The 22,651-nt window shown below is 49.5% G+C and overlaps 1 protein-coding gene across 3 annotated transcripts in view; it reads left to right on the forward strand.

The window, feature by feature from the left end:
* LOC125718270 (zinc finger protein 385C-like) overlaps positions 1 to 22,651 on the forward strand; it is a 106,239-nt gene that overhangs the window by 26,785 nt on the left and 56,803 nt on the right. Inside the window, exons 1-2 of one of the 3 annotated variants that reach the window (XM_048991974.1) lie at positions 7,206 to 7,305; positions 10,470 to 10,733. The exons of 1 other annotated variant lie outside the window; for it this stretch is intronic. In XM_048991974.1, coding sequence (XP_048847931.1) covers positions 10,472 to 10,733 — 262 coding nt within the window. In that variant the 5' untranslated portion in view covers positions 7,206 to 7,305; positions 10,470 to 10,471. Of the gene's footprint in view, positions 1 to 7,205; positions 7,306 to 10,469; positions 10,734 to 22,651 lie in introns of those variants that run through there. One more of the 3 variants, XM_048991973.1, reaches the window with a different exon arrangement.

The raw sequence follows: 22,651 nt of genomic DNA on the forward strand, positions 1-22,651 counted from the left end.
TTGCCAGAAATTTGCACGTCACATGATCCGTTCACCATAATGTAGCATCCGCCATCACACAACCTTGAAATCAGTTTCAAGACTTTTTCGGGGGATAGCATGGTGTGTAGTGTGAAATGTGTGTGTTTTCGGCCTGCATCTTTATTTTGAGCATAAACATTCAGATTATTTGATATTTCACATGTTTGTCGATGCTCCATGTTGGTGTCGGCTGCACTTCGCTCGCTATCCGGCTCATGGTGACGCATGTTTGCCTTGCCGAGATTAGCGTGTTGTGATACTGTAGCTGTAGGCGTCGCACTGACAGTCTGTTCTCACGCCGTACAGCAGCGGAAACGAGGCACGTGATCTGTGGCGCTTTCAGAGTTGCCTGATGACTAAAGTGCGAATGTCTTCCTGAGTCTCGTCTCCCCGCCCTTCGCATGGGCTTGTCAGGAGTCGTCTGCGTGCTCCCTGCCAACCCTTGTAGTCGGCCTGAAGCCCAGCTTCTGCTAACACTGACTGGCCCTGGTCTGTAGCCCTTTCGCTGCCATCAGAATTAAATGTGTTTGCTCCACGTTCCCAAATCTACTTGTCAGTTAGTCTTACTGGGCATTTCTTATGAAACCGTAATAACATTTCATTTTCTGTTTAATGCATTGCATATTTTGAACGTTGTCAAGCCAGGGTTGACTGTACCGCTTGGGCTGATTCGTACCCTTGACAGAGTCACTAGTCGCGTCAAGCGTTTGATTGGGCTAACAAATATCCAGGTGGAACCAATCAGTTTTCATGATTGTTTGAAGGTTACTTATGACATTATTCTGAGAAGAGTATTAACCCTGCGGGATAATTAAATTCCGTCAATGCCAAATAGTACCTCCATGTCTACAAGTAAAAGGAATTTTCAAATGGTGCTTTTCAGTATTTTTAAATGTATATTATTGCGCTTGCAATTTTAGGTTAGACAACAGCGACAGCTCAGAGTCATTATTCTGAGACTTTCCACTATACATAAAGCTTATGACTGTGGCTGGTGACGATAGATCCACCTTAAATTGCCAGCATAGTCAATAACCCACTCAAAAGCAGGACTGAGTCATCTCGGCGAGACTGCGCGGTTTGGCGTGCGCCAAGTCGACGCCCACGGCACACTGTTTACATTAATAGCCAGTTAGAGCTCGGTTACCGAATGCAAGTTGGATTTGCCGCACAGATACCTGCACAGATACTTGCACAGATACCTGCATGATGCCGGGGGTTATTTGTGCAAGGTATGCATGATAGATCAGAGCTTTCATTGGGAGTCAAGGAGTCGCCACTGTGCTGTGGATGATGACCAGACTGGCAAGTTAAGTCAACTCAAGTCAAGAGGGCTGTTATCATCACACCGACCCTAATGAGTAGACGACATACAGTGACGTGAAATTCCATTTCCCGCACTGCGGTGCTGCGTATATTAATATAGATAATGTCCAGCGTAACGTACGGGATGGATTTGCAGGTTGTGTTGCTGTCGCTTCGACGTTTAGCAGAGTTCCTCTGGTACTCGCCTGTAAGGAGAAGCAGGTGTGAGATGTGTGGAGGTGGAGGTGGCAGATCCTCCCAGTTCCAATGAACAGCCCAGTGTCCGCCAGGCCTCGCAGGCATCGCAGACCGAATCAGCAGTCAGGACTGTTTGACATCGGCGCTCTTGATTGCAGAGGTGAAAATCCCCATTTGATTGGGAGAGGGAGGTAGGGGGCCGGTTGAACGGAGCACAGCATGTGTCACGGACTTGAAAGCGTTCCAGCTTGAGAGCGAGCCGCCTGGGTAATGGCATGTCGGCCTCTAGGGAGCTGGGGTCAGTGCAGAGCTCGTTGGGTTAATGCTGCCCGTGATCTCCTGGCAACGAGCGACTGGCGTCCGCGCTGGAATCGCAGTCCGGTGGTGGCGGCCTCAACCCGACGTTCATGCGAAGCCTTGCTTGGCCTTAATTTGCCAGACCACAAATCCTAAGCGTCACAGCCAGAAAGTGTGTTAAGAGGTTGATCGAATTACGCAAGTTTGTCAGATGAGACCCCCCCCCCCCCCCCACCCACTCACCGCTTTTTATCCTGCTCAACATGCCGGGACAGGCCTCGCTTATCTCCCTAATTAATTCCCTCTTCTGAGATAATGACATTAGCAGGCAGCGACTCTGAGCCTAATGCAATCAGCTCGCGGCGATGACTACCCATCCGGGGCTTCGCTAGAACATCTCCGTGGACCTGGACGGGGGAACTTTTTCTTTTGGATCCTCGGAGCATCCAATGCTTGGAGAGCTGGTTATGAAGGAGAAGGACCACGAGGGTTACATGAAAACGCGTGGGATGGTGCTTCTGCAAATGAGCCCATTCTGAGGTGAACACGGCTGATTCTGAGTTACACGCCTACTGTAAGACCCGCGTGGGACATTTACTGGACTGGACTGGGTTGGGCTGGGCTGGAGTTGACTTGACTTGAGGATAAACTTCCACTGATCACCTGTGATCAGTTGTGAGTGTTTTAAGGTCTTTGTTTCATCAGGAGGAAAGAATAATTGGCAGTAACGGTCCTGCTTTCGAGAGCTGCGAGAGAGGTCAGGGAAAATGTCAGGCAATCATTTAACTTCGTATTGATTCACACCATAAAATTTCTTTTTAATGTTTTTTCTTTATTCATCTGTATTCATCAGTCATTCTCATCCATAACCTTTCATAACTCGAAATTGGAAAATATAATGTAAATAACCAAACAATTTGTATTACTGCATAAACACTTTGCAGAGCTTTTGAGTGAGTAATTTATGTTTTTTGTTTTACACAGTTTCTTCATAAATCATTTTGTTTTTTGGTCCCCGTGAAAGTCTTCAGCCACGAGATATTAAAAAGTTACTTTATGAAGATTAGGAAGAAGACGAACCCAGTGATGGAAGCAGTTATTAGCTACCCGGAATCTCAAGGAGGTTTCTGACAACGGCATAGAGGTCACTGTAGTTTTTGCTGACGAACGTTTTATTAGTTTCACAGTGTTGTCAGGAAGAATAACGTGGGAAAATGCGGGAAAAAAATGGTGTTAAACTGACAGAGCTACTTTGAAGGGCTGTCTCGAGTCATGGCTTGTCTGTTGAGTCACATTCCAAATTCCGAGGATAATTTTCTCCTGGGCAGTTTTGGGATTCTCAGTGCCTCCCCTTTCCCCCCCCCCCCCCACCCCCCGGTCTCTCTCTGGTGCTCCAAGCTCTTCCACGAAGCACCAGTTCCCCTTAGTCCCAAAGCGGAACAGCACATCATTCTCGCCGCCCTTTCCGAGACGAGCGCCTCGCTCCCCCCACAGCCGGCCTGCCGTTTGCGGGAGATGCATGTGTCGTCGCATTCTATGCGCGATGCCCCCTGGGATTACAGAATTACACCGGGGGCCCGTGACGGGAGCGCAGGCGTGTTTGACCGTCCTTCACCCTTTATCACACCCCAGCTGCCGAGGACGTCCTTCATGGAAAAATAACAAAAAAAAACAAAACATCGCCTGCAATGGGCTTTCGAGGGCAGCGCAGTGGAAATAGCGATGACACCTGCATTCTTCTTCTCCCCCTTTTCCATGGGGGGGGGGGGGGGTGGGCACTATGTCCATGCTACTGTGGACCCTTTTTTCACCAGATAGGGGTGTGCGTAGGGTGGCTGGTCAGGGAGGGCCAGAGTGGAGAAAGTACCTGGTCGCTTGGATGGACTGCTGGATTAAAACATGTTTCTGGACTTTGGGGTCCCCCAGTGGGGAGACCCATGATATCTCTTGCCAAATTTGATACATTTTCCTGGCCCACATGCCCAGGAAAATGCCCGGTGTGCCCGCTAGCCATCCAGCCCTGCCTGGCCGGTTGTTAGGGCTCCCCACGATCTGACCAAATTTCATGAGGAGGTCTGGGCAATTCATCTAGCTGAAAGTTAAAGAACACAGTCACCGGGGATCAGAACAGGATGGCATATTGTCGGAATGCCAGAATGCCCTCCCCCTCCACACACACACACACACCCCAAAACACGTCGATCTGTGCACCCTCTCATTTTAATCCCTGTTGCTCTCTACCCCACCCTGTATCTGGGGAATGGTCTTCCTGGTAGAGATGTGATTTTAAGGGAGACATGCAGAGATAGAGGGGCACAGTCCTCGTTAGGGACAGCGAGGTGCTCTGGATAATGATAGAGATGTAAGTGGGGGTGTGTGTGCAGGAGCTGGAGTGGCGGCAGGGAGCTTGTCAGCTGGCGGGGGGGGGGGCATTTTATAAGTACTGATTTATACTGTGGTGTAAATCCACTCCCTGGCGACTGTTTAGTGTTTAGTTTTATGTGCAGATCCGATCCAGGCTGTTGGCACCGGTATGCATGCCTGTGTGTGTGTGAAAGAGAGTATAAAAACACACACATACTGTCTACATCTTCATATCTTTGTGGGGACTCTCATTCATTTCTATGGGCATAGCCATGAACCATAGGTAAGCAAAGAAAATGCAAGGATTTTGGTCTTTTTAGTTTTTTTTTCCGATTTCATTCAGAGATAAAATTGATAAAATGTCCCCACAGGGTTAAAAGTTGCACGTTTTTAATCACGTTGTGGGGAATTCTGGTCCCCACGATGTATTAATCACAAACACACACGCACACATTGACTGTGTCTCCGACCAAAGCCGGGTGACAGAATGTGACATGTGGCCCTCAGGCTAACCTTAGCACCTGTTGCTAACCGGAAGCAAAGGTCGGGTGGCAGATGCAGCATGGGGGGAGGCCATGGTAGAGAAATGGCACCCCCAGTGGTCAGTGCATCAGGGGGGGCCGAGCGTCTGCACTCGCCTGTCTCTGATCCCGGCTGATGAATCCCAGACACACTTCACGCTTGCAGATGGCGGGGGCCTCAAAGCGACCTCGATTTGCAGACGCAGACCTCTGTTTGCCGCGCGCTCCTCTCCTTTTTCTCGGAAGCCGTCAGGATGCCGCACACCACGTTTTGCTGCATTAATGCTCTTTCTTGTTTTTATCTTGTGTCCATTTTCTCCATAGAAACGACGATGAGTGAAGCACCCTCCTCCAGTGTCCTCAGCGATACTGTCTGAAAATCACACTTTTTTTCCCCTCATATTTGGCATTTTTCTGAAATATACGCAAATATATGTAGCACCGTCTACTCTCAGACCCATACTTAAGCCGAGATGAGGTCCCCTAATTGGGGCAGACCGTGGGACTGGGTTCCAAATATGCTCCATGCTCCAGTGCTCAGTGACCATTAGTGCCCCTTATTGTTGGTCCTTCTCCGTTTGTCTGTTTGTGTGTGATATTCACAGACCTTTTTTTTTCCCTTTTTTTACGACCGCCAGCAGGGGCCCCGCATAGCCCACCGGGTGGATTATTATGTTTACGAGCGTGTTTCAGGTGCGAGTCATTTATCGCTTTAAGGGACGCCTCGCGTGTGGGGTATATTTACGGGGCCGCCAGGGGAGTCCGAGTCATTTCGCTGCCCTCCAGAGATCTCGTGTTCGTGCGTCATCTTGGCCGATCCGCTTGGCTTTCTGCAGATGTACGGGGTTTCCTAAACTCCTGCATTGTGTATCGCCACCCCCCGACTTAGTTACCATGGCAAGGTAAACAAAATCACGGCTACGTCGGTTAGCCTGAGCTGTATGTATGAACGCTGTAGATATATTATTCAAATCTCTGAGGTCGGCTGCATCATTCGAAGAGCTGAGTAGCTGGTCTTGACCTATTTGGCTGGGAAGGTCAGACCAAGCACTGGACCTCAGGAAGTGAACCTCAGGGTGAGCGGGGATGCTGCACTTTGAGACTTATGGAGATCGACAGGGAGACCCAACGGTGATCAGCATGCTTTGATCGTCCACTTCCTCATGGGGGGATTCTGCTGCATCCTAATGCATCCCTAAAAAGGGCACTCTGCACCCCTCCCCTGCTCCGTTCTGCCCCTTCCAGCCCCGGGAAAGATGTGCTTAAATTCACTTCTCCGATTGAGCTTGAACACTTTTATTTTGTGTGTTTGTGTGTGTGTGTGTGTGTGTTTTTCACCTAGTGGCTCTGTTCCTGCAAACAGGGAGATTAGGAAGAAGCACAGATTTACCAGGCATCACAGATGCTTATTTACCCCCCACCTGTGTTCTTGCCTTAGGGGAGAGGTTCCCCGGCAGCTCGCTGGTCCCCCCCGCCCCGTAAATTGCCTGCCAGGCTCCCACACCTCTGTCGTGGTGTGCAGAGAACATCAAAAGTGTTTATCCGTGATGGGAAAAGTGCGTGAGCGACAGCCGCACGCCTCCGATTATCATAATATATAATGATTATATAATTCTTATATTACAGATAATTGCAATCGCGTGGCCCTCACAAAAAGTAATGGTATGAATAATGAGAATAATATCGTAATTATGGTAATTATGCTGATACTGAGGCCGCGTGTCCTGTTTGCCGTCTCCATGAGGTGAAATGCCTTTGTGTGCCTTGCAAGAGGTTCACATGCAACAGCGAGGTTCGACCGCTGTGATTGGTGCAGGTGGCCCTTTGCCCCTCCCCCGCCATATCGTCTATGGCTCTGTAGCTGTGGGGATTGTTTAGGTTGTCTGTTCTGTTCTCAGGCAGTGAGATGGTGGAATTTTTCACCCCTTGTCTATTGGAATGGAGGTGCCACTTGGCCTTAGGTGTGAGGTGACGCGCTGAATCTTACGATTGGTCGGGTTGGCCGGACTGGTCAGGACTGAGTGGGGAAATGCTACAGCAGGACCTCTTCCTAGCATCCGGGGTGGCTTGGGAACGGCGATGACATCGTCTTCGGGGGAGGCGGAGCCTCTAGAGAAGTCCCGGGCAGCCTGGACCGTGTTCCCAGCAGGGTTATTTATTACCTTGGTCGTCTCGCTCTCCGCCGGCTGCCCGCTTGTCCGTCAGCACTCGCCTCACTGCTCGGTGGTGGTTTAGAAGGTCCTGCTTTCAGATAGCGGCATGTGTGCGTATGTCTGGGTGTCTGCTTCAGCTGTCGGAAGCGAGCGGCAACTTCGTAACTGGGAGGAAGAGGCCCCCTCTGTGTGACATGGGCGGACTTGCTCTGACGCGAAGCCTAGGGACTGCTGGTGTCCCACACGTCGCTTTTCAACACAAGATCAAGGATCTGAAGACGTCAGGCAGCGCCCTCTATGGGTCTGGGGGGCTTTGAAGCGTCGCTCTCAGATTGTGTTATGAGAGGCGCCGGGATGAGAAGGCATGGCCTTGACGACCCCATGAAGGGCTTCATTATCCTGTGCCAAGACAGAACGGCGTTCAGATCCGTTTCAGCACCTTCTGGGTAATCCGACTAAGCCCTTACATATATGAATAGAGCTACAGTCACGTTTTCTAATGAGTGTTTATGTTCATAAATAACTTTGGGCTTACGGAACGAACCAGGGAAAATGGCTCTGCTGGAAGTGATTTGGATATTAATGTTTTATTTGCCATCAGATTTCCTTGTAAATTATCTACAGGAGATATTTTAAAGAGAACCGTAAACGAAAAATAGTATTTCTACAGGTTATGCTGGTTGTGTGCTGGTTATGGCCTGTTTAGCTGTGGAGCCTCAAGGATTAAAAAAATTATTTCAGTGATCGGTAGGATTTGCCTGCTGGAGGGGAGTCCTGCTGGAGAGGAGGGGGGATCTTTGTGGAGGCTGTCCTAAGACCTTCCTCTGCCACAGCGGTTACCACAGTGATATATCCCTCATCCTCCTTCAGTACTTCACAGCCTCAAACGTGTACAGCCATCAGAATGCCAGTTCCTTAATCCCGTAAACTTCATATTGATCGCAGATATCAAAGCAACCTGCAGCGCTACTAAATCCACAGCCTGCAGAATTGGATATCTGCACAGCATGGGTCGAATATGAAGGAGGACGCTGTGTTAATGCGCCGTTTGATTTACTCGTACGCGGCTTTGGACAAAAGCATTCCGCTTAAGAAATAAATGTATTCTGGGTTATAGTCGCTATATGACGATGACACGTTTGTGGACGGGATGGATTTCTGCATGGATCCCTTTGGATCGCCCCGCCGTGCTATTAAATGTCCCGTTAAACGATAACAGAGTGGCATGAATGCTGATTCAGGTAAAAGGGTGGGTGGGCACTAACTGGCAGCCTAGCCGTTCCATCAGGATTTGGCAGCTTACTTCCCTGCAGTTGAACCCCCTAGAAAAGCTGCAGGACACATCTGTATAAATGTGTATAATTGTTTGGATAAACACTGATATCTGAGGAGCTAAATTGTGAAATAAAAAAACGCAGCAAGCTTTCGCAGAGCTGTATGCATAATGTACAACCCTGCTGGGAGGTCAGGTAGTGGAGAGAGTGGTGGAGTACAGTGGCACAGGCGTCCCAGAAGCTGATGGGACATCAAAAGGGGGATTCTGCTCTGCCAAGCGAAGGAAGGGGTGAAGGTGAGACAGACGGGGGTGAGGGGGGGGTAGGACAAAGGTGGGAGAGGTAATCAAAGGCTGGGGGCAACCCTGTCTCAGGGAAGGGGTGGTGAGGACATTGTGGGGGCGGGGCAGAGTGAAGGGGCAGCAGAGATGGATGGGGGCAGGGCAGAGAGAAGGGGCAATGGAGATAGGTGGAGAAGGGGCAGATGGAAGGGGCAGCAGAGACGGATGGGGGCAGGGCAGAGAGAAGGGGCAATGGAGATAGGTGGAGAGGGGGCAGATGGAAGGGGCAGCAGAGATGGATGGGGGCAGGGCAGAGAGAAGGGGCAATGGAGATAGGTGGAGAGGGGGCAGATGGAAGGGGCAGCAGAGATGGATGGGGGCAGGGCAGAGAGAAGGGGCAATGGAGATAGGTGGAGAGGGGGCAGATGGAAGGGGCAGCAGAGATGGATGGGGGCAGGTCAGAGAGAAGGGGCAATGGAGATAGGTGGAGAAGGGGCAGATGGAAGGGGCTGCAGAGATGACTGGAGGCAGGGCAGAGACGGGGCAGCAGAGGCAGGTGGAGCTGGGGCAAATGAAAGGGACAGTAGTGGTGGGGTAATTATGGGGCAGAGAAGAACGTTGGACAAAGCGGCAGCTGAGGGCGCTGCGTGCAGAGAAGGACACAGCCGAGATAATGAGGAACGTAAACGTGAGCCGCCTGGCGATCAGCCCTGCCGAGCCGAACCGAGCCCAGCGCTGATCTTTTCCTCCCTCTGCCGCTTTTAATTTGTTTCTTTTTTCCTCACGGATCCCTGATGTAGCGTTTAAATTGCTGGGCACTCGCCTGAAAAGTAGGTGTGGCATCATTGGGAAATGACGCTTTTAACCGAGAAAAAGCAGCATGCAGGGTGTGGTTCAGTAACAAGGAGCGTTTTGAAAGCTGTACTTTGTGTCTGCGTGTGTCTGAGTGCATGTGTCTGTGTGTTTCTGCGTGTGTGTGCGTGTGTGTGCGTGTGTGTGCGCGTGTATTTGCGTGTGTCTGTCTGTATGTCTGTGTGTGTGTCTGTGTCTGTGTGTGTGTGTTTGTGTGTGTCTGTGTGTGTGTCTGTGTGTGTTTGCGTGTGTTTGCGTGTGTCTGTGTGTTTTGCACCTAGTGGCTCTGATCCTGCAAATGAGTAGATTTGTCTGTGTGTCTGTCTGTCTGTGGTTCATATACAAAAGGTTATTCACAATCATGCCCAGTCAAGCATCCAGATCAGGGTTGACTAGTCTTTTCCAGAAAAGGCTCTTGTGTGTGTGGATTTTTTCTGCAACTCCCTAATTAGGTCACTAATTAGAGGACTGATTGGCTGAAGACCCTCACACCTGGGTTTGAACAGCTGGCCTAAAGGTTATCCCACAAACCTTATACACATCGGCCCTTTGCGGATATGGAAGTTTGTCCACCCTTAATCCAGATCAACACACCCTCACAATCCGCTTTACCCCCAAAGCCAGCATCTGGCCTTAGTGATCGGGGTCTCCCCTGTTTACCAGGACCTGCTGCTACTGTAACAGGGTCTCCAGCATTATCGCCCCCTACTGGCTGGGCTGTTAGCATTTCTCTGGAAGTAAAGGTGGAATAATGACATAATGGAGAGGTATCACGCTGCACCATTAATTACCTGAGTGGTATCTGCTCTGTACTTTAATAGGAAGTCATGGTGCCAAAGGCAAGGGGGTAGGGCAGTAAGGGTGATGGCCATCAAGCAGCAGTGGGGGGCATTTGGAATTCCGGGCCTTTCCTTTCCATTCATGAGGTTATTCCGAAAGCAAGCATTGTTTGGGAACCATCAGAAAGGCACGGTGGACCTTCTGTAACCTTTTAGAAAACCAGTTAGCGGTGGACCGGCGCCCTCTTGTGGCAGACTGCAGAACTGAGCACATCTGCCAAGATGCAGTTTCTCTTTGTCCTGTTCGTTTTTCGTAAGTCTCTATCCAGGGCAATCGCCTGAGAGGTCCCATTGACACAGTTCATGCTCGGAGAGAGGGGGTGACCCAGGTCCCTGTTTCACACGTCTCCTGTCGCCCCTTCAGGGATGAAGCGCAGCTTCAGCCCGGCCGGCGAACACCGGGGCGGCCCGTCGCTGGAGAGCGAGCCCTGCGGCGCGGCGTCTGACGGCCAGCAAGGGGCGCCGGAGCACAGGCCCAAGCGGGAGAGGAAGCACAAGACATATACACTGTGTGAGGTTTGCAACATCCAGCTGAACTCGCCTGCGCAGGCGCAGATACACTACAACGGCAAGTCGCATCAGAAGAGGCTCAAGCAGCTGGCCAGCGGCAAGCCCCTCGGCATCGTGGGTAAGGTCACGCCCCCTTTCCCAAGGCAGCATGGCGGCAGTTTCACAGTGTCACATGTTGAGATCAATTTGACAGCCAAAAAAGGGGATTTTCCTTATGAACCTTTCTGAAATGCAGGCAGACGGATTTAGATGACTAAAGAGCAACCAGTTGCGTATAAAGACTCACAGCCATAGAGTACTCAAATGTTTGGTTGAAACTAAATCTTGGTCTGGATTTTTTGCTTTCTGGACCTGAACTATCCACCTCTCATAGAGAATAGCGACAGAATCCAGCAACTTGCCAGCATCTGCAGTCTCCTGCGGTACACGGCTATGCTTCTGGTTAGGCTGGGCTCTGCTCTGGATTCACTTCCCTTGATGAGCAGCTGCTGACTGGGCCTGAGTGCGGCCCAGTATGTTATACTCAGCAGGACCATCCGGACTGTCACCCTCTTCTGCTTTTTACTTTTTGTACTGCGCTTGGCTGTCAAAAGCCAGCCATTCATCTGTAATCGTCCTGCATACTCATCGCTCTGTGTTGGCAGAAGAGGGCAGTAATTCTCTTTTGAAGGGGGTTTGGACCAGAATAAAGTGATGGAGGCCCAGATTTTGGGTGGAAGGCCTGTGTTTACAAAGGCCCAAGTTGCCATCTGTAGATCACATGGCTGCCAGAGCCACTTGGCTTTCCAGATGGGGTCGAAGTAGGATCTCCAGGGAGTAGGACCACTGATAGTTTTCCAGCCCTCTCATGTCCTGCAGATGGGCTCAACCTCCAGTGTTATTTAACCCTGTGGAGTCGACGGCATCGTTGGCGATGCTGCGTGTCTTTCTCGTGTATTTCAGTTCATAACTCGCTGAAATCTTATTGTGGAAACAGAAATCTGTCTTCTGTCTTCTTTTCAAAACCTCCATTGTCAGAAGTCGGCAAAAAAGTAAACCATGTGACCTTACTTTGTTTTACCTGCGTCGGGGGGCGTGTAGCGCCGCCCTCACCTGAAGATCGCTATTCGCATTATAAATAGCTGCATTACTGCGTATTCAAATCGCATTCGCATGGTAATTAGATGAACAGCGCAGCGGTGAAACGCGATCCAGATACATCCCCATCAGCGCCATAAAGGGGGGTGTGGCCAGGTGATCTACATATTCAATGAAAGGAGGCCTGAAAGGAGCCCAGAAATAGTGACATGAGTTCTGTTTTTCTTATTTATTTATCAATCTGAATGTTAGGACTACACATACACACCTGAATCAGAATGAACAAAGATCAGCTTCTCAAAACCTTGTGTCTTATGGGAAGAGGAATGAGGGACATGATTGGCTTATTGACTAGCCAATCAGGTGGGGCATAATTGTCATCATTCGGCTTAGGCATGCTGTGGGTAGCTAATATGGCTGAAGACCTGAGATTTTGGGCATTTCTCATATGGAGATGAAATGCGCAGGTGTAAGAGGTCCGACCGGGATCTCATGCGGTACCGCTGCAATGAGTCAGACGCCGGATCCCGGAACCGCTGGGGGGGCGGATGAGAGCCCCATGTGGAACTGGGCCCTTCGATCGCTGCTAGCCAGCCCTGCGGGAAACAGGCCTTATGAAACATGCCCACATGTGGGCTGACAACATGGAGTCAGATGAAAGAAGGAACAGCAAACCGAGCGAAGCTGATCCCCGAGAGGTGAACTTCTGGCTCACGAAGAAAGGAGAGCAGATTCTTTCTCTGTGCTCGTCTTAAACAGGGGACCGGTCCCGGATTGTTGCATGATCTGCTCTCTGTCCCTCCCTCGCCGCATGCGGCCGGGGCAGGGGAGGGCGCGTGCGGCCGGGGCATGTTTCCTGCCCTGCTATGAGCTGTTAATCAGCATGCTTTCTTTTAGTCAGTTCTCATGCCATGAAATCGCATGAGCATCTGAAAAGCAGGGTGCTGTGCCGGCCTTATCTCCCCCAAGCCAGCAGGGGGAGCGTCCCGACAGCACTGCGCAGGAATTTGGCCGCCGCCCCAGACAGGAGTCCCTGGCTCTCTCCTCACCGTCTGCCGGCTCCTTCACAGTCTCCCCGCTGTCAGTGATCAAGTGTGTCCATGTCTGGAAGGAGGGCCGTTGTGTGTTCGTTTTCAAAAGGGAAAAATAGCCAGGTAGTGTATGTGTGTGTGTGTGTGTGTGTGTGTGGGGGGGGGGTCCTTCATTGCCAGCAGTAAGGTTTGTATGAGCAGGGGAATATACTGGGGCAGGGCTGCAGGGTAACTGGACCCAGCTGAAAGCTGATTGGTCCCCTAGAACACTCTGACCTGTCACTCACGGATTCAGAACGTCTCATTGGCTAATAAGGGTGGCCCCTCTGTAGGTCTTATGGCCCCTTTTATGTCCCCTCCCATCTAAAAAAAAATCCTCAAATCGCCCCAACGTATGAGACAAGGATGGAGCCACTGCCATGTCATGTTGTATGTAAGCATAGATGTTTGAGGGTGTAGGAAAAGCATGTATGGATTCGGGTTTGTGACAGGAAGTGGAATGTTTCAGAATGTCACCCACGCAAGCTGCCTCAGAGTAAACAGTGGCTTGCTGACCCGCTTGGGGGGTGTTTTCGCCTGTGAGGGGGGAGGGGGTTGAGACACGGACCGACCAACCCTAGGCAAGGAGAATTAGTCAGCCTCAAATAACAGTGATAAAACTGTCTCATTTTATTTCACTGGAAAGTACCGGCACTCCCCCCCCGCCACCTGAGTTTAGGAAAGACTGCAGGGAGGGGGATACAGACAGGGCAGAGGATTGTGTGTTCTCTTCTGGAGACTGGAGTAGACAGCAGAAGCACAAGCTGCTGCATGTGAATGGCTATTATAAGGAGAACGAACATCACTACTATAAGAGGGAGGCAGGCTGGAGATGGGGTTCTGGATGGGAGGCGGAGCTCTGGATGGGAGGCGGAGCTCTGGATGGGAGGCGGAGCTCTGGATGGGAGGCGGAGCTCTGGATGGGAGGCGGAGCTCTGGGTGAGAGGCGGGCCTCTGGGTGAGAGGCGGGCCTCTGGGTGAGAGAGGTGGGGCTCTAGTGAGAAAGGTGGGCCTATGGAGGGGAGGCAGAGCTCTGAGAGGCGGAGCTCTGGAGGGGAGGCGGGGCTCTAGTGAGAGGTGGGGCTCTGAGGGGTGGGGTTCTAGATGAGAGAAGCAGGGCTGTGTGTGTGTGTGTGTGTGTGTGTGTGTGTGTGTGTGTGTGTGTGTGTGTGTGTGTGTGTGTGTGTGTTTGCATGAGGGCCCAGTGGTCATTTCAGCCACACAGTCAGTAACTAGCTGCTATGTCCCCACAGCTGGCAGCTCAGGATTGCGTGTGGGGGTTCTGGGGGGGGGTACGCTAAGTTAAATGTAGAAAACCGATGCATTTTTATACTCCCTGCACCAGAGCTGCATTAAGGGCTGCAGCTTCCAGTGTCGCTTTCTTTGCACATCTGCATTTTATCCGATTGCCACATCGCCCAAAGTTCTCTTCCTCGGCCGTGGGTCGGGTCTTAACACACGGTAAAGGCGGGTATGCGAGGGGGTTCCACTCACGGCCCGTCCAGTCAGCTCAACCTGGACGCTCTGCTTCAGTTTATGTGCCAGTGGGGCTGCCTAGTGATGAGAATCATAGGAACACAAATATGATAGCATTAGCATTATGGGAGCTGAGAGGAACCTATATGTGGAGATGTGTCTATCCAGCCACACTTACCCTGTTCAAGATCTCAGGCAGTACAGGGCTGCACCGCACCCTGGACGGGATGCTGAAGTCACATGAGGGAAGTATTTTTATGTGATTGGAAAAAAAACAAGCACTGACCTCCATTTTCATGGAATGTGCCCCATCCACAGCTGGTTAAGTGCCCCCCCACCCCCCCTGCCCAAAGCTATTTGAATGATTTCATGCTTAATCTCCAGGGAGACGTAAGCAAATGATTCGAAAAAGATAAACCAAGGAAGTCCCTGACCTGCATTAGAATCAGTTTCAAAGGTAAACAGTGTCAGGCCTATTTACCCGTATGGCATGGGTACATCAGGAACCTGCACGCATCTTCACCTTTAATTCAGAAACACTGACGGCCGTTCATTTGGAAATTCAGGTATGTAGATAAGGAGTGTGCAAGAAAATAACCATAACTTTTCTGTTCTAAAAGGAGACCCAGATACATACGGCAAAGTAAATGGCATGTTTCCATTTTTGTTTTGGTTTCCATTACGAAGTTCTGTTCAGGAGCAAAGAACCTGAGAGCTCAGGATTGGTGGTCTAGGTGTTTTGGCAGTGTCAGATTTTTGGGGGGGTGGACCTTTGGTCTCAGCAGTGCCCCCCCTTGGTGGCAACACTGTGGCTTGCTTATAGATTTCTCCCGCTACTGGCTGGCGACATGTGTATCCTGTTAGCGTGAAAGAGGCAGCGATGTCACTTCCTGCGGTCTAGGACCGCCCCGTCGTCAGCAGGGCCGCTCCCCGGGCACAAAGGTCCGCTGCTCCTCCAGAAAATGTAGTTAATTTCCTCTCCATCTGCATCATTTGTTGGAGGAGCCCGGCCATTACGGGCCCTCGAATGAGCGGCGCTTGGCAGACGGTGATTTCCCGGTGTGGGTGGGAGGAGGACAAGGCTCTGGATGAAGCCTGTTATTTTCTGAGAAAAGCGGCGCTCGTTACCGCCATTTTCGCTGGATGTTTCCACAGAAGTTCACTTTGTCTCCCGGGGATTGCAGACCACTGACAAAATGTAAAATGCGACATTTTTGCCAAGACAGAAAATGTTTCTTTCCGCCATCATGGCTGCATTTATGGTTTTACTTTTTATTACATGTGGTACAAGCCAAACCCACGTTGCGTTAATCCTCTGCGACTGTAAAAATTCCTGGCTGTTTTTCCAGCTAATAGCGTTAAAAAGGCATTTTGAAGGTTACAGGTGCCTTTCCAGCGGGAGTGGAAAATCCAGCAGCCGTACGGCCTTCCAAGGATGGAGAAGCAGGAAATGCTCTGTTTATTGGGGGAACATTGAAGTAGAATTAAAACTGGGTCTTCACTCCAACGAGGAGCTCGAAATTTACCATAGGACTCAAAATGAATGAAAAGAGATGTTTAATACATCATCTATGCTCAGGATGTTGGCGTGCACTGAGCGCAGATGATATACTTCCATAGACGGATCAATATGTCACTTTCATCAGAAATGTCATTCGACTGCGTAAATCGTTTGTATGTAATATCCATCATTACATCCGTCCGTTTGTCATGCGCAGTTTGGGCTGGCAGTGAGTCAGCAACACGAGACAGTAAACGCAGAGCGGGATGTTTAGTGGATGTGTGGGTGGTTTTCTCTTTCTGTCGTTGGTGCCTCGGCTTGGCACAGTGACGCAGTGGCTAGCACTGATGCCTCACACGTGCGTGTGGAGTTTGCATGTTCTCCCCGTGTCATCGGGGGGGGGGGGGTTTTCCTTCAGGTACCCCGGTTTCCCCCCACCATGGATGGATGGATGGGGTGGTGTCTATTCTAAGCAGCACAGCAGGCATAGCAGGGGTACACCCTGGATGGGATGCCAGTCCATTGCTTGAAATGCTAAAATAAAACAAAAAAAGAAGATTATGTACCAGAATGCATAATTCCCGCCTATCAGCATAAAACAATCTGACAGATAAAGGGCAGAATTAGCAAGGGGCAGTTTGCTCCCCTGTTTTTCTGGCAGAACAGCATAAATTAGCCAGCTATTTAGCGCAGTCATGAATGTAGTTTCGGCGTAAACGCTCCACTTGCTCTCTTGCCCAGTGCTCTCCGACAGACAGCCTGGCCTGTACGTCCGTCTCTGAGTGTCAGTTCTGCTTTCTGCTGTGACACACTAGAGCGAGTGGCGTCAGGTGACGGTCAGGTGGTCTGTTGCCGAGGAGAGTGTGGATAATGTACTGAGGGACAGCCGTTTAATGTCATCCCCCTCTTCTCCGTGTGCTGGATCTGGGGTGCTCTACCAGTTGCGGCGTGGCTTTCTGTTTTTCTCCTGTTTAGCGGCTCTCATACCTCCCGGCCAGATGGGGGCGACCTTGAAGCGGGTGATATTGTAACCTGGGAAGTGAAATGCGCCAAGCCTACTCGAAAGCAGATGAAAAATCAGGTTATTGCTATTTTTGGAACTCGGTTCTGGACAGCGCCGGCCCAACTGAAGTGCGATTGCCATGCATATTCGTACTTTTATCTAATAAATCGACGGTTCCAATTTATATGATCACCGCAGCCAAAGTGGGTGACATCAGTTGGGGGAAAAAATATCCTCACAAATTTAGTACAATTAAATGCTGCCTCATTTCAGAAGCAATTTCAAAGGATCACATTGGGTAGAAAGGAAATATATTAGATGTCATGTGTCTTTGAATAACGAAAGCTGTTGGGATTTTCTCACCAAAGTCCCCATTTGGTGGGTGGTGTAGCAGATACTGGTCTAGCAGCACAAAGGCTACAACGGGATCTTGATTTAATTAGCAACTGGGATGATACCTGACAGATGAAATTTAACATAGATAAATGTAAGGTAATTTGTGCAGGGAGCAGAAATATATAAAGTACAGATATTCTATGGATTCCACTGAAATAAAGGTAGCTGATTACGAGAAAGATCTCGGTGTGTATGTTGATGCTTCCATGTCCCACTCTCGCCAGTGTGGGGAAGCAATAAAAAAGGCCAATAGGATGTTGGGTTACATCTCTAGGTGTGTGGAGTTTAAGTTAAAGGAGGTGATGCTACGATTATACAATTCCTTGGTAAGACCCCATCTAGAATATTGTGTGCAGCTTTGGTCACCACACCTTACATTGTATGTACATTGCTGCCTTGGAAAAGGTGCAACGTAGGGCTATGACAATGATTCCTGGTCTTAGAGGAATGTCTTATGAGGAGAGGTTAGCTGAGCTGTATCTGTTCAGCCTCGAGCAAAGGAGACATGATCCAGGTATATAAGATTCTATCAGGTCTGGATGCTGTTCAGCCAAATGGCTACTTCAATATTAGTTTAAATGCTAGAACTCGTGGCCGTAGGTGGAAATTAGCAGGAGAACATTTTAAACTGGATTTGAGGAAGCACTTCTTTACACAGCATGTAGTTAGAGTACGGAATAGTCTTCCTGCTAGTGTAGCACAAGCTATAACCCTGGGATCCTTGAATCAGAGCTAGATAAGATTTTAACGCTTATTGTGGTCTGATTATTACCTTTATTCCGGTAAGAGTGGGAACCTGCACTTCTTGGTAAAAGTTGGTAAGAGTTTGGTTTCCTGATAGCAGGGAGAGCCACAACAGTGGCCGTCAGACACACAGCTCACAAATGACGAGCAACACCGCAACGCCCCCTGGTGGACGTGCTGTATTTACATTGCGCTAGGCTGCTTTTGACCTGTCCTTTTTGCCTCTGGGGAGGGGCAAGGTTGCGGAAAGGAGAGCGCTGGGACCGCGGCAGGGGCTGTCAGAGGTGGCAGGGGTCCGGGGATGGGGTCACAGCTAGAGGGTGACGTACACTTGGGTCTGCTCTGTGCCTTGAGTCATGGTCAACATTCGGCCTGGGGCACGGGGGTGGCCAAGGAGCGGGTGCGAGGTACGGGGCTGTATCCACGGAGACGGGTACAAGGACAGGTACCCTGAGCGGGTAGATGGGCAGGAATGTGAGGAAAAAACAGGTCACACATCTTGTTTTGGCCGGGCTCTAACGCTTAACAATCTGGAGCAGGAGGGCCCCCCCCCCCAACCCTGCTTAATGAGCCGCATGTTAAGATGAAGCTGATTCCAACAGGACACATCACAGCTGGGGGAGATTTCAAAGATACGCAAATTTTTACTGCACCACTCTTCAGATACGCTAAACCGCGCTAGCGTGACAGACGGCAGAAGGTCCTGGAAGTCGTAACTTTGTTATTTGCATATCTGTAGCGGTGGAGGAAAGCGAGTGAGGTGGCCCTTGTGCATTTTTTCCTTCTTGCTGTAGGTAATTTAGCTTCCCACCTCCTGGGTCGTGGGTTCAAGTCCCACATTGCCTGTGTGTGTGCCAAGTTTGCATGCTCTGCCTGCTGTCCAAAAATCACGTGGTTGGGTGAATTGGTGTCTCCGAATTGTGAGTGTGCTGTGATGGTTTATTCCATGGATTATTGCTTATAATAATCCATTGATTATTATGGATTATATCCTGGATTATTCCATGCTTTGCGGCTGTTTTTCTCTGGGATTGGTTCCTGACCCCCTTGACCCTGTATAGGACATGCTTTATAGAATTGAGTGGATGGATGGATGGATGGATGGATGGCAGGCATATATAATGTTTGTGTGTATGAGATTGTGCCTGACAGTGTGACCTTGAGACCTGTGGCCTGTACTACAAGTTACCCCAATAAGCCAGTAACCCCGCTTCGTAGTACAGGCCCCTGTTCTTCCTGAAACAGACCCCAGCCCCAACAGGACCATCTGTCGGAGGATAGATGGATGGAGTAACATGTAAACAAATAAATAGTAGTAGAGTAATAATGGGCTGCTTTATGTGGAACTATCTGAAGGGTGTATCGTCCACTACGATCTGGCTGGCGGCCGATTGCTGCTGATCACTCATGTGTTCCTGCCGTCAGTCAGCATCTGCCCGTCTCCATAACATGATTACCCAGAGCCCCTAAATGACTGTCAACTTTATTTAAACTAATTTCACAGAGCGGAAAACAGTTACGGGCATTCAGGCCAGATTGTCCCCTACTTCGTGCCTGGTGCATTCTGGGATAGTCTTCAGCCTTGCCATGGAACCGAATAAACAGCTAAGGTACATGGATGGATGGATGGAAGAATATCAAGAAGATATCAGCCCAGGTGTCATTCCCTCAGTCCACAGTGGGCTGTGTGTGTATCACAGTTTTTATATTTAGTAACTCTGGTTTAATAGTGGGCCACTCAGTTAATAGCACTGTCGCCTCACGCCTCCAAGGTTGCAGGTTTAATTCCCACCCTGCTGTGTGTCTGTGGGGGGGGGGTCTGCATGTTCTCCCTGTGTTCGGGCAGTTGCTCCAGTTTCCTGAAATGTGCACCGATGTCTCTAAATCGTTCTCAGTGATCATGTGTACGTCCTGCTATGGATAGCTATCTTGTCACGAGTGTTCTCCACCTTGTGTCCTCTTGCATTCTGGGATAGGATCCCGGCTTCGCCGTCACCCTGTACTGGAGAAACAGTGACGGATAGTAAGAGTTCAGCGTCTGAACTAGTAAAATTTAGTGACGTGTTAAAAAGCACATTTCGTTCTGTATTATTGCATCCCACTGGTGTCTGTCGAATGACTCTGTTCCATAATTATGTGCACCTCATCAAAATTCAGCAACCAAGAAAATCGGGTTTTATGTCTGATTTGATGATGGGGAGACAGCAAGTCTGCATTTATCGGCTTTAAAAAAACCAGGCAGTAGCAGTATCGCAGAGCGGTTCTGTGAACCGCGGCGTTCTTATCCAGAATCTGTGGAGCCCCATTCTTTGTTTTTCCTCGGCACCCACAAAGTCATTTAAAAGGATTAATCACTCATTGTCTATGGGAGCCGACAGCCCTCGGTCGAATTCTCGAGAATTAAGCTGCATCTCCCAACGAAACCTAAGAGGAGAGCTTCTCCTGACGTCCTTCAGACTCGACATGTCAGCAAACCATTGGCTGCTAAGGAGTGCGTGAAAGATCACCCACCCGACTCATTTTAAGGGGAAGGTCATTGGAAGGTTATTTATGAGTTCTTGAGGGAACTCCATTTAGGAGGGTGGAGGACCCTCCAGCACGGAGCATGAGAAGGTCACCCCCAGGGCGAACGAAAGTCGTGCCCTTTGTTGGTACTGAATCTACCTCTGTCCAGCTCACCTGACATCAGTCTATTGGACTTGGCTCAGCTGATTTTGACTATGCTATCAAACGACGGCAAAACACCATGACTGCGTGTTTTATCAAAGAGTTCTAACCAAAGCAGGGTCTCCTGGGTTTCTGCTTTATCTTGTGACAAAATATCTCAGTTCAGTTATGCTTGGTTTTGAAGAAAACACCATCATCTACCTGCCTACTACACATACAGGCGAACAGTCAAAAAAAAACTTTCACAGTATCAGCGTAGTTACTCTGCTTTGCCTTTGAAGGGCATTATGTTTATTTACAATTTAGTCTTTATATTTCCTTTGAATACATGTAGCATGCAGCCATCTGCAAGCCCACATAGTATGGGGCGCTGAGCTGTGGTACACGCTGGGCTGTGGTACGCGCTGGGCTGTGGTACGCGCTAGGCTGTGGTACACGCTGGGCTGTGGTACACGCTGGCTGTGGTACGCGCTGGGCTGTGGTACGCGCTGGCTGGCATACGGGACAACATACATAGTGGCAATTTGATGATGCCAATTTGTCTAATTGCACGTCTTTGGATTGAGGAAGGAAACCGGCACAAACGCAGGGAGAAACTGCTCACTGGCTGATGGCAGATTAGAGAGAACGCACTCCATGTGCTTTGATACGCTTCGATACGTCGCGAGACTTTGTGATATGCGGAGGCCTGAAACCACGGAAACGCAGGGGAGGAACCTAAACTGTGCATGGATCTGTGTGGAAACTCTCCAGGCCACTCCTACTGAGGCCAAATTACATGCCACTGAGTCCGGTGTTTAGTTCTGAATCCTCCTTTCTCACATGTGGACCTTGGGTACCCACAGTCAATACTATTACACAGTACCACCCTAAGGGTTTGGGGAACCATGTGAGGCCTGATCTAATATCAGTTTATTAGACGCGGTAACAGATTTCAGCCACTAGGGGGTGACTGTGAGACGGGGGGGGTGAGGTCAGTGGTCAGGCCTCTCTACGCACCAGTAATTGATTCTTGATTGTAAAGGGTATAAAGTAGTTATTTTTCACAGAGGAGAGAGTGAGAGGGACCGGAATGCAGCCAGCGGCTCTCATGGAGTTGGTGTGGGTTCATCTTGTGTTTGAGCTGAATTGGTGTCTGTCATGTTAGCTGTGCTCCTCCGGCCTGTAGTATCCCGACGGTGGAAATGCAGTGACTCCACACCCCCTGTCGCATGACATCTGTTTGCCGTCCAATCAGATGTTAGAGATGCATCACTACTGCCACGCCTCCGAAATGTTGTTGTGCCACATTTTGAAATGTTGGTCATAGATGTGAGTTCGTTTTATTAAGAAGTGTAGATACCTACAGGGGATGGAGATCCACCAGGAGGCAAATGGCCTGGGACCTTTTGGGTGAAATATAGATTTCTGGATTGAGTTTGTTACGGTAACAATTTACTTGATGGGGCACAAATAATATAGAATTTTACTACTACTTAGGTATTAATTACCCACAATCTCTCAAATTGATCACATGTAAATTCATCATTAATTACTTGTGCTGAATGTTTTATCTCAAGCAGTTACTGTATTGGTTATTATATCTGTTAATTCTGTAAACCTTTGTGAGCTACTAAGAAAATACTGATCATGTTTCTTCATGATAATGCATTTTGCAGCTGATCTGCACTTCGGTGGTAACTGAGTTATTACTAACTATTCATGCCCGGTAGGTGAAGTGTAACTGATGCCATTGAAGTTTCACATTTACCTGCAGCTTTTATCCAGAGCAAGTCACTCTGTAGGTGAAGGTTATAATTCGCGTGTTTTTCCGTGGGATTTGAACCCATGACCTTTGCATCATTAGCACAACGCTCTACTTGTTGAGGTATGGGAGCAGGGGGGGTTTTGCCCTTTTACCATTTTTAGTCTTCTGTCGTCCTTGCAGAGTGTGTGTTCTAGAAGATCCAGTCATACCAGAGCCCTGTTACTGAAACGTTTGTTTATGTTTAACATCATTTGCGGTCTTTAATGAACGGAATCAAATATCACGTAAATCTTTAAACAAACTAACTGCGCCCCCGCTGCATATTTCCCTGTCACCACTGACAATGTTTCCTGTT

The sequence above is a fragment of the Brienomyrus brachyistius genome, chromosome 22, assembly GCF_023856365.1.
Source record: "Brienomyrus brachyistius isolate T26 chromosome 22, BBRACH_0.4, whole genome shotgun sequence".
Classification (NCBI taxonomy): domain Eukaryota; kingdom Metazoa; phylum Chordata; class Actinopteri; order Osteoglossiformes; family Mormyridae; genus Brienomyrus; species Brienomyrus brachyistius.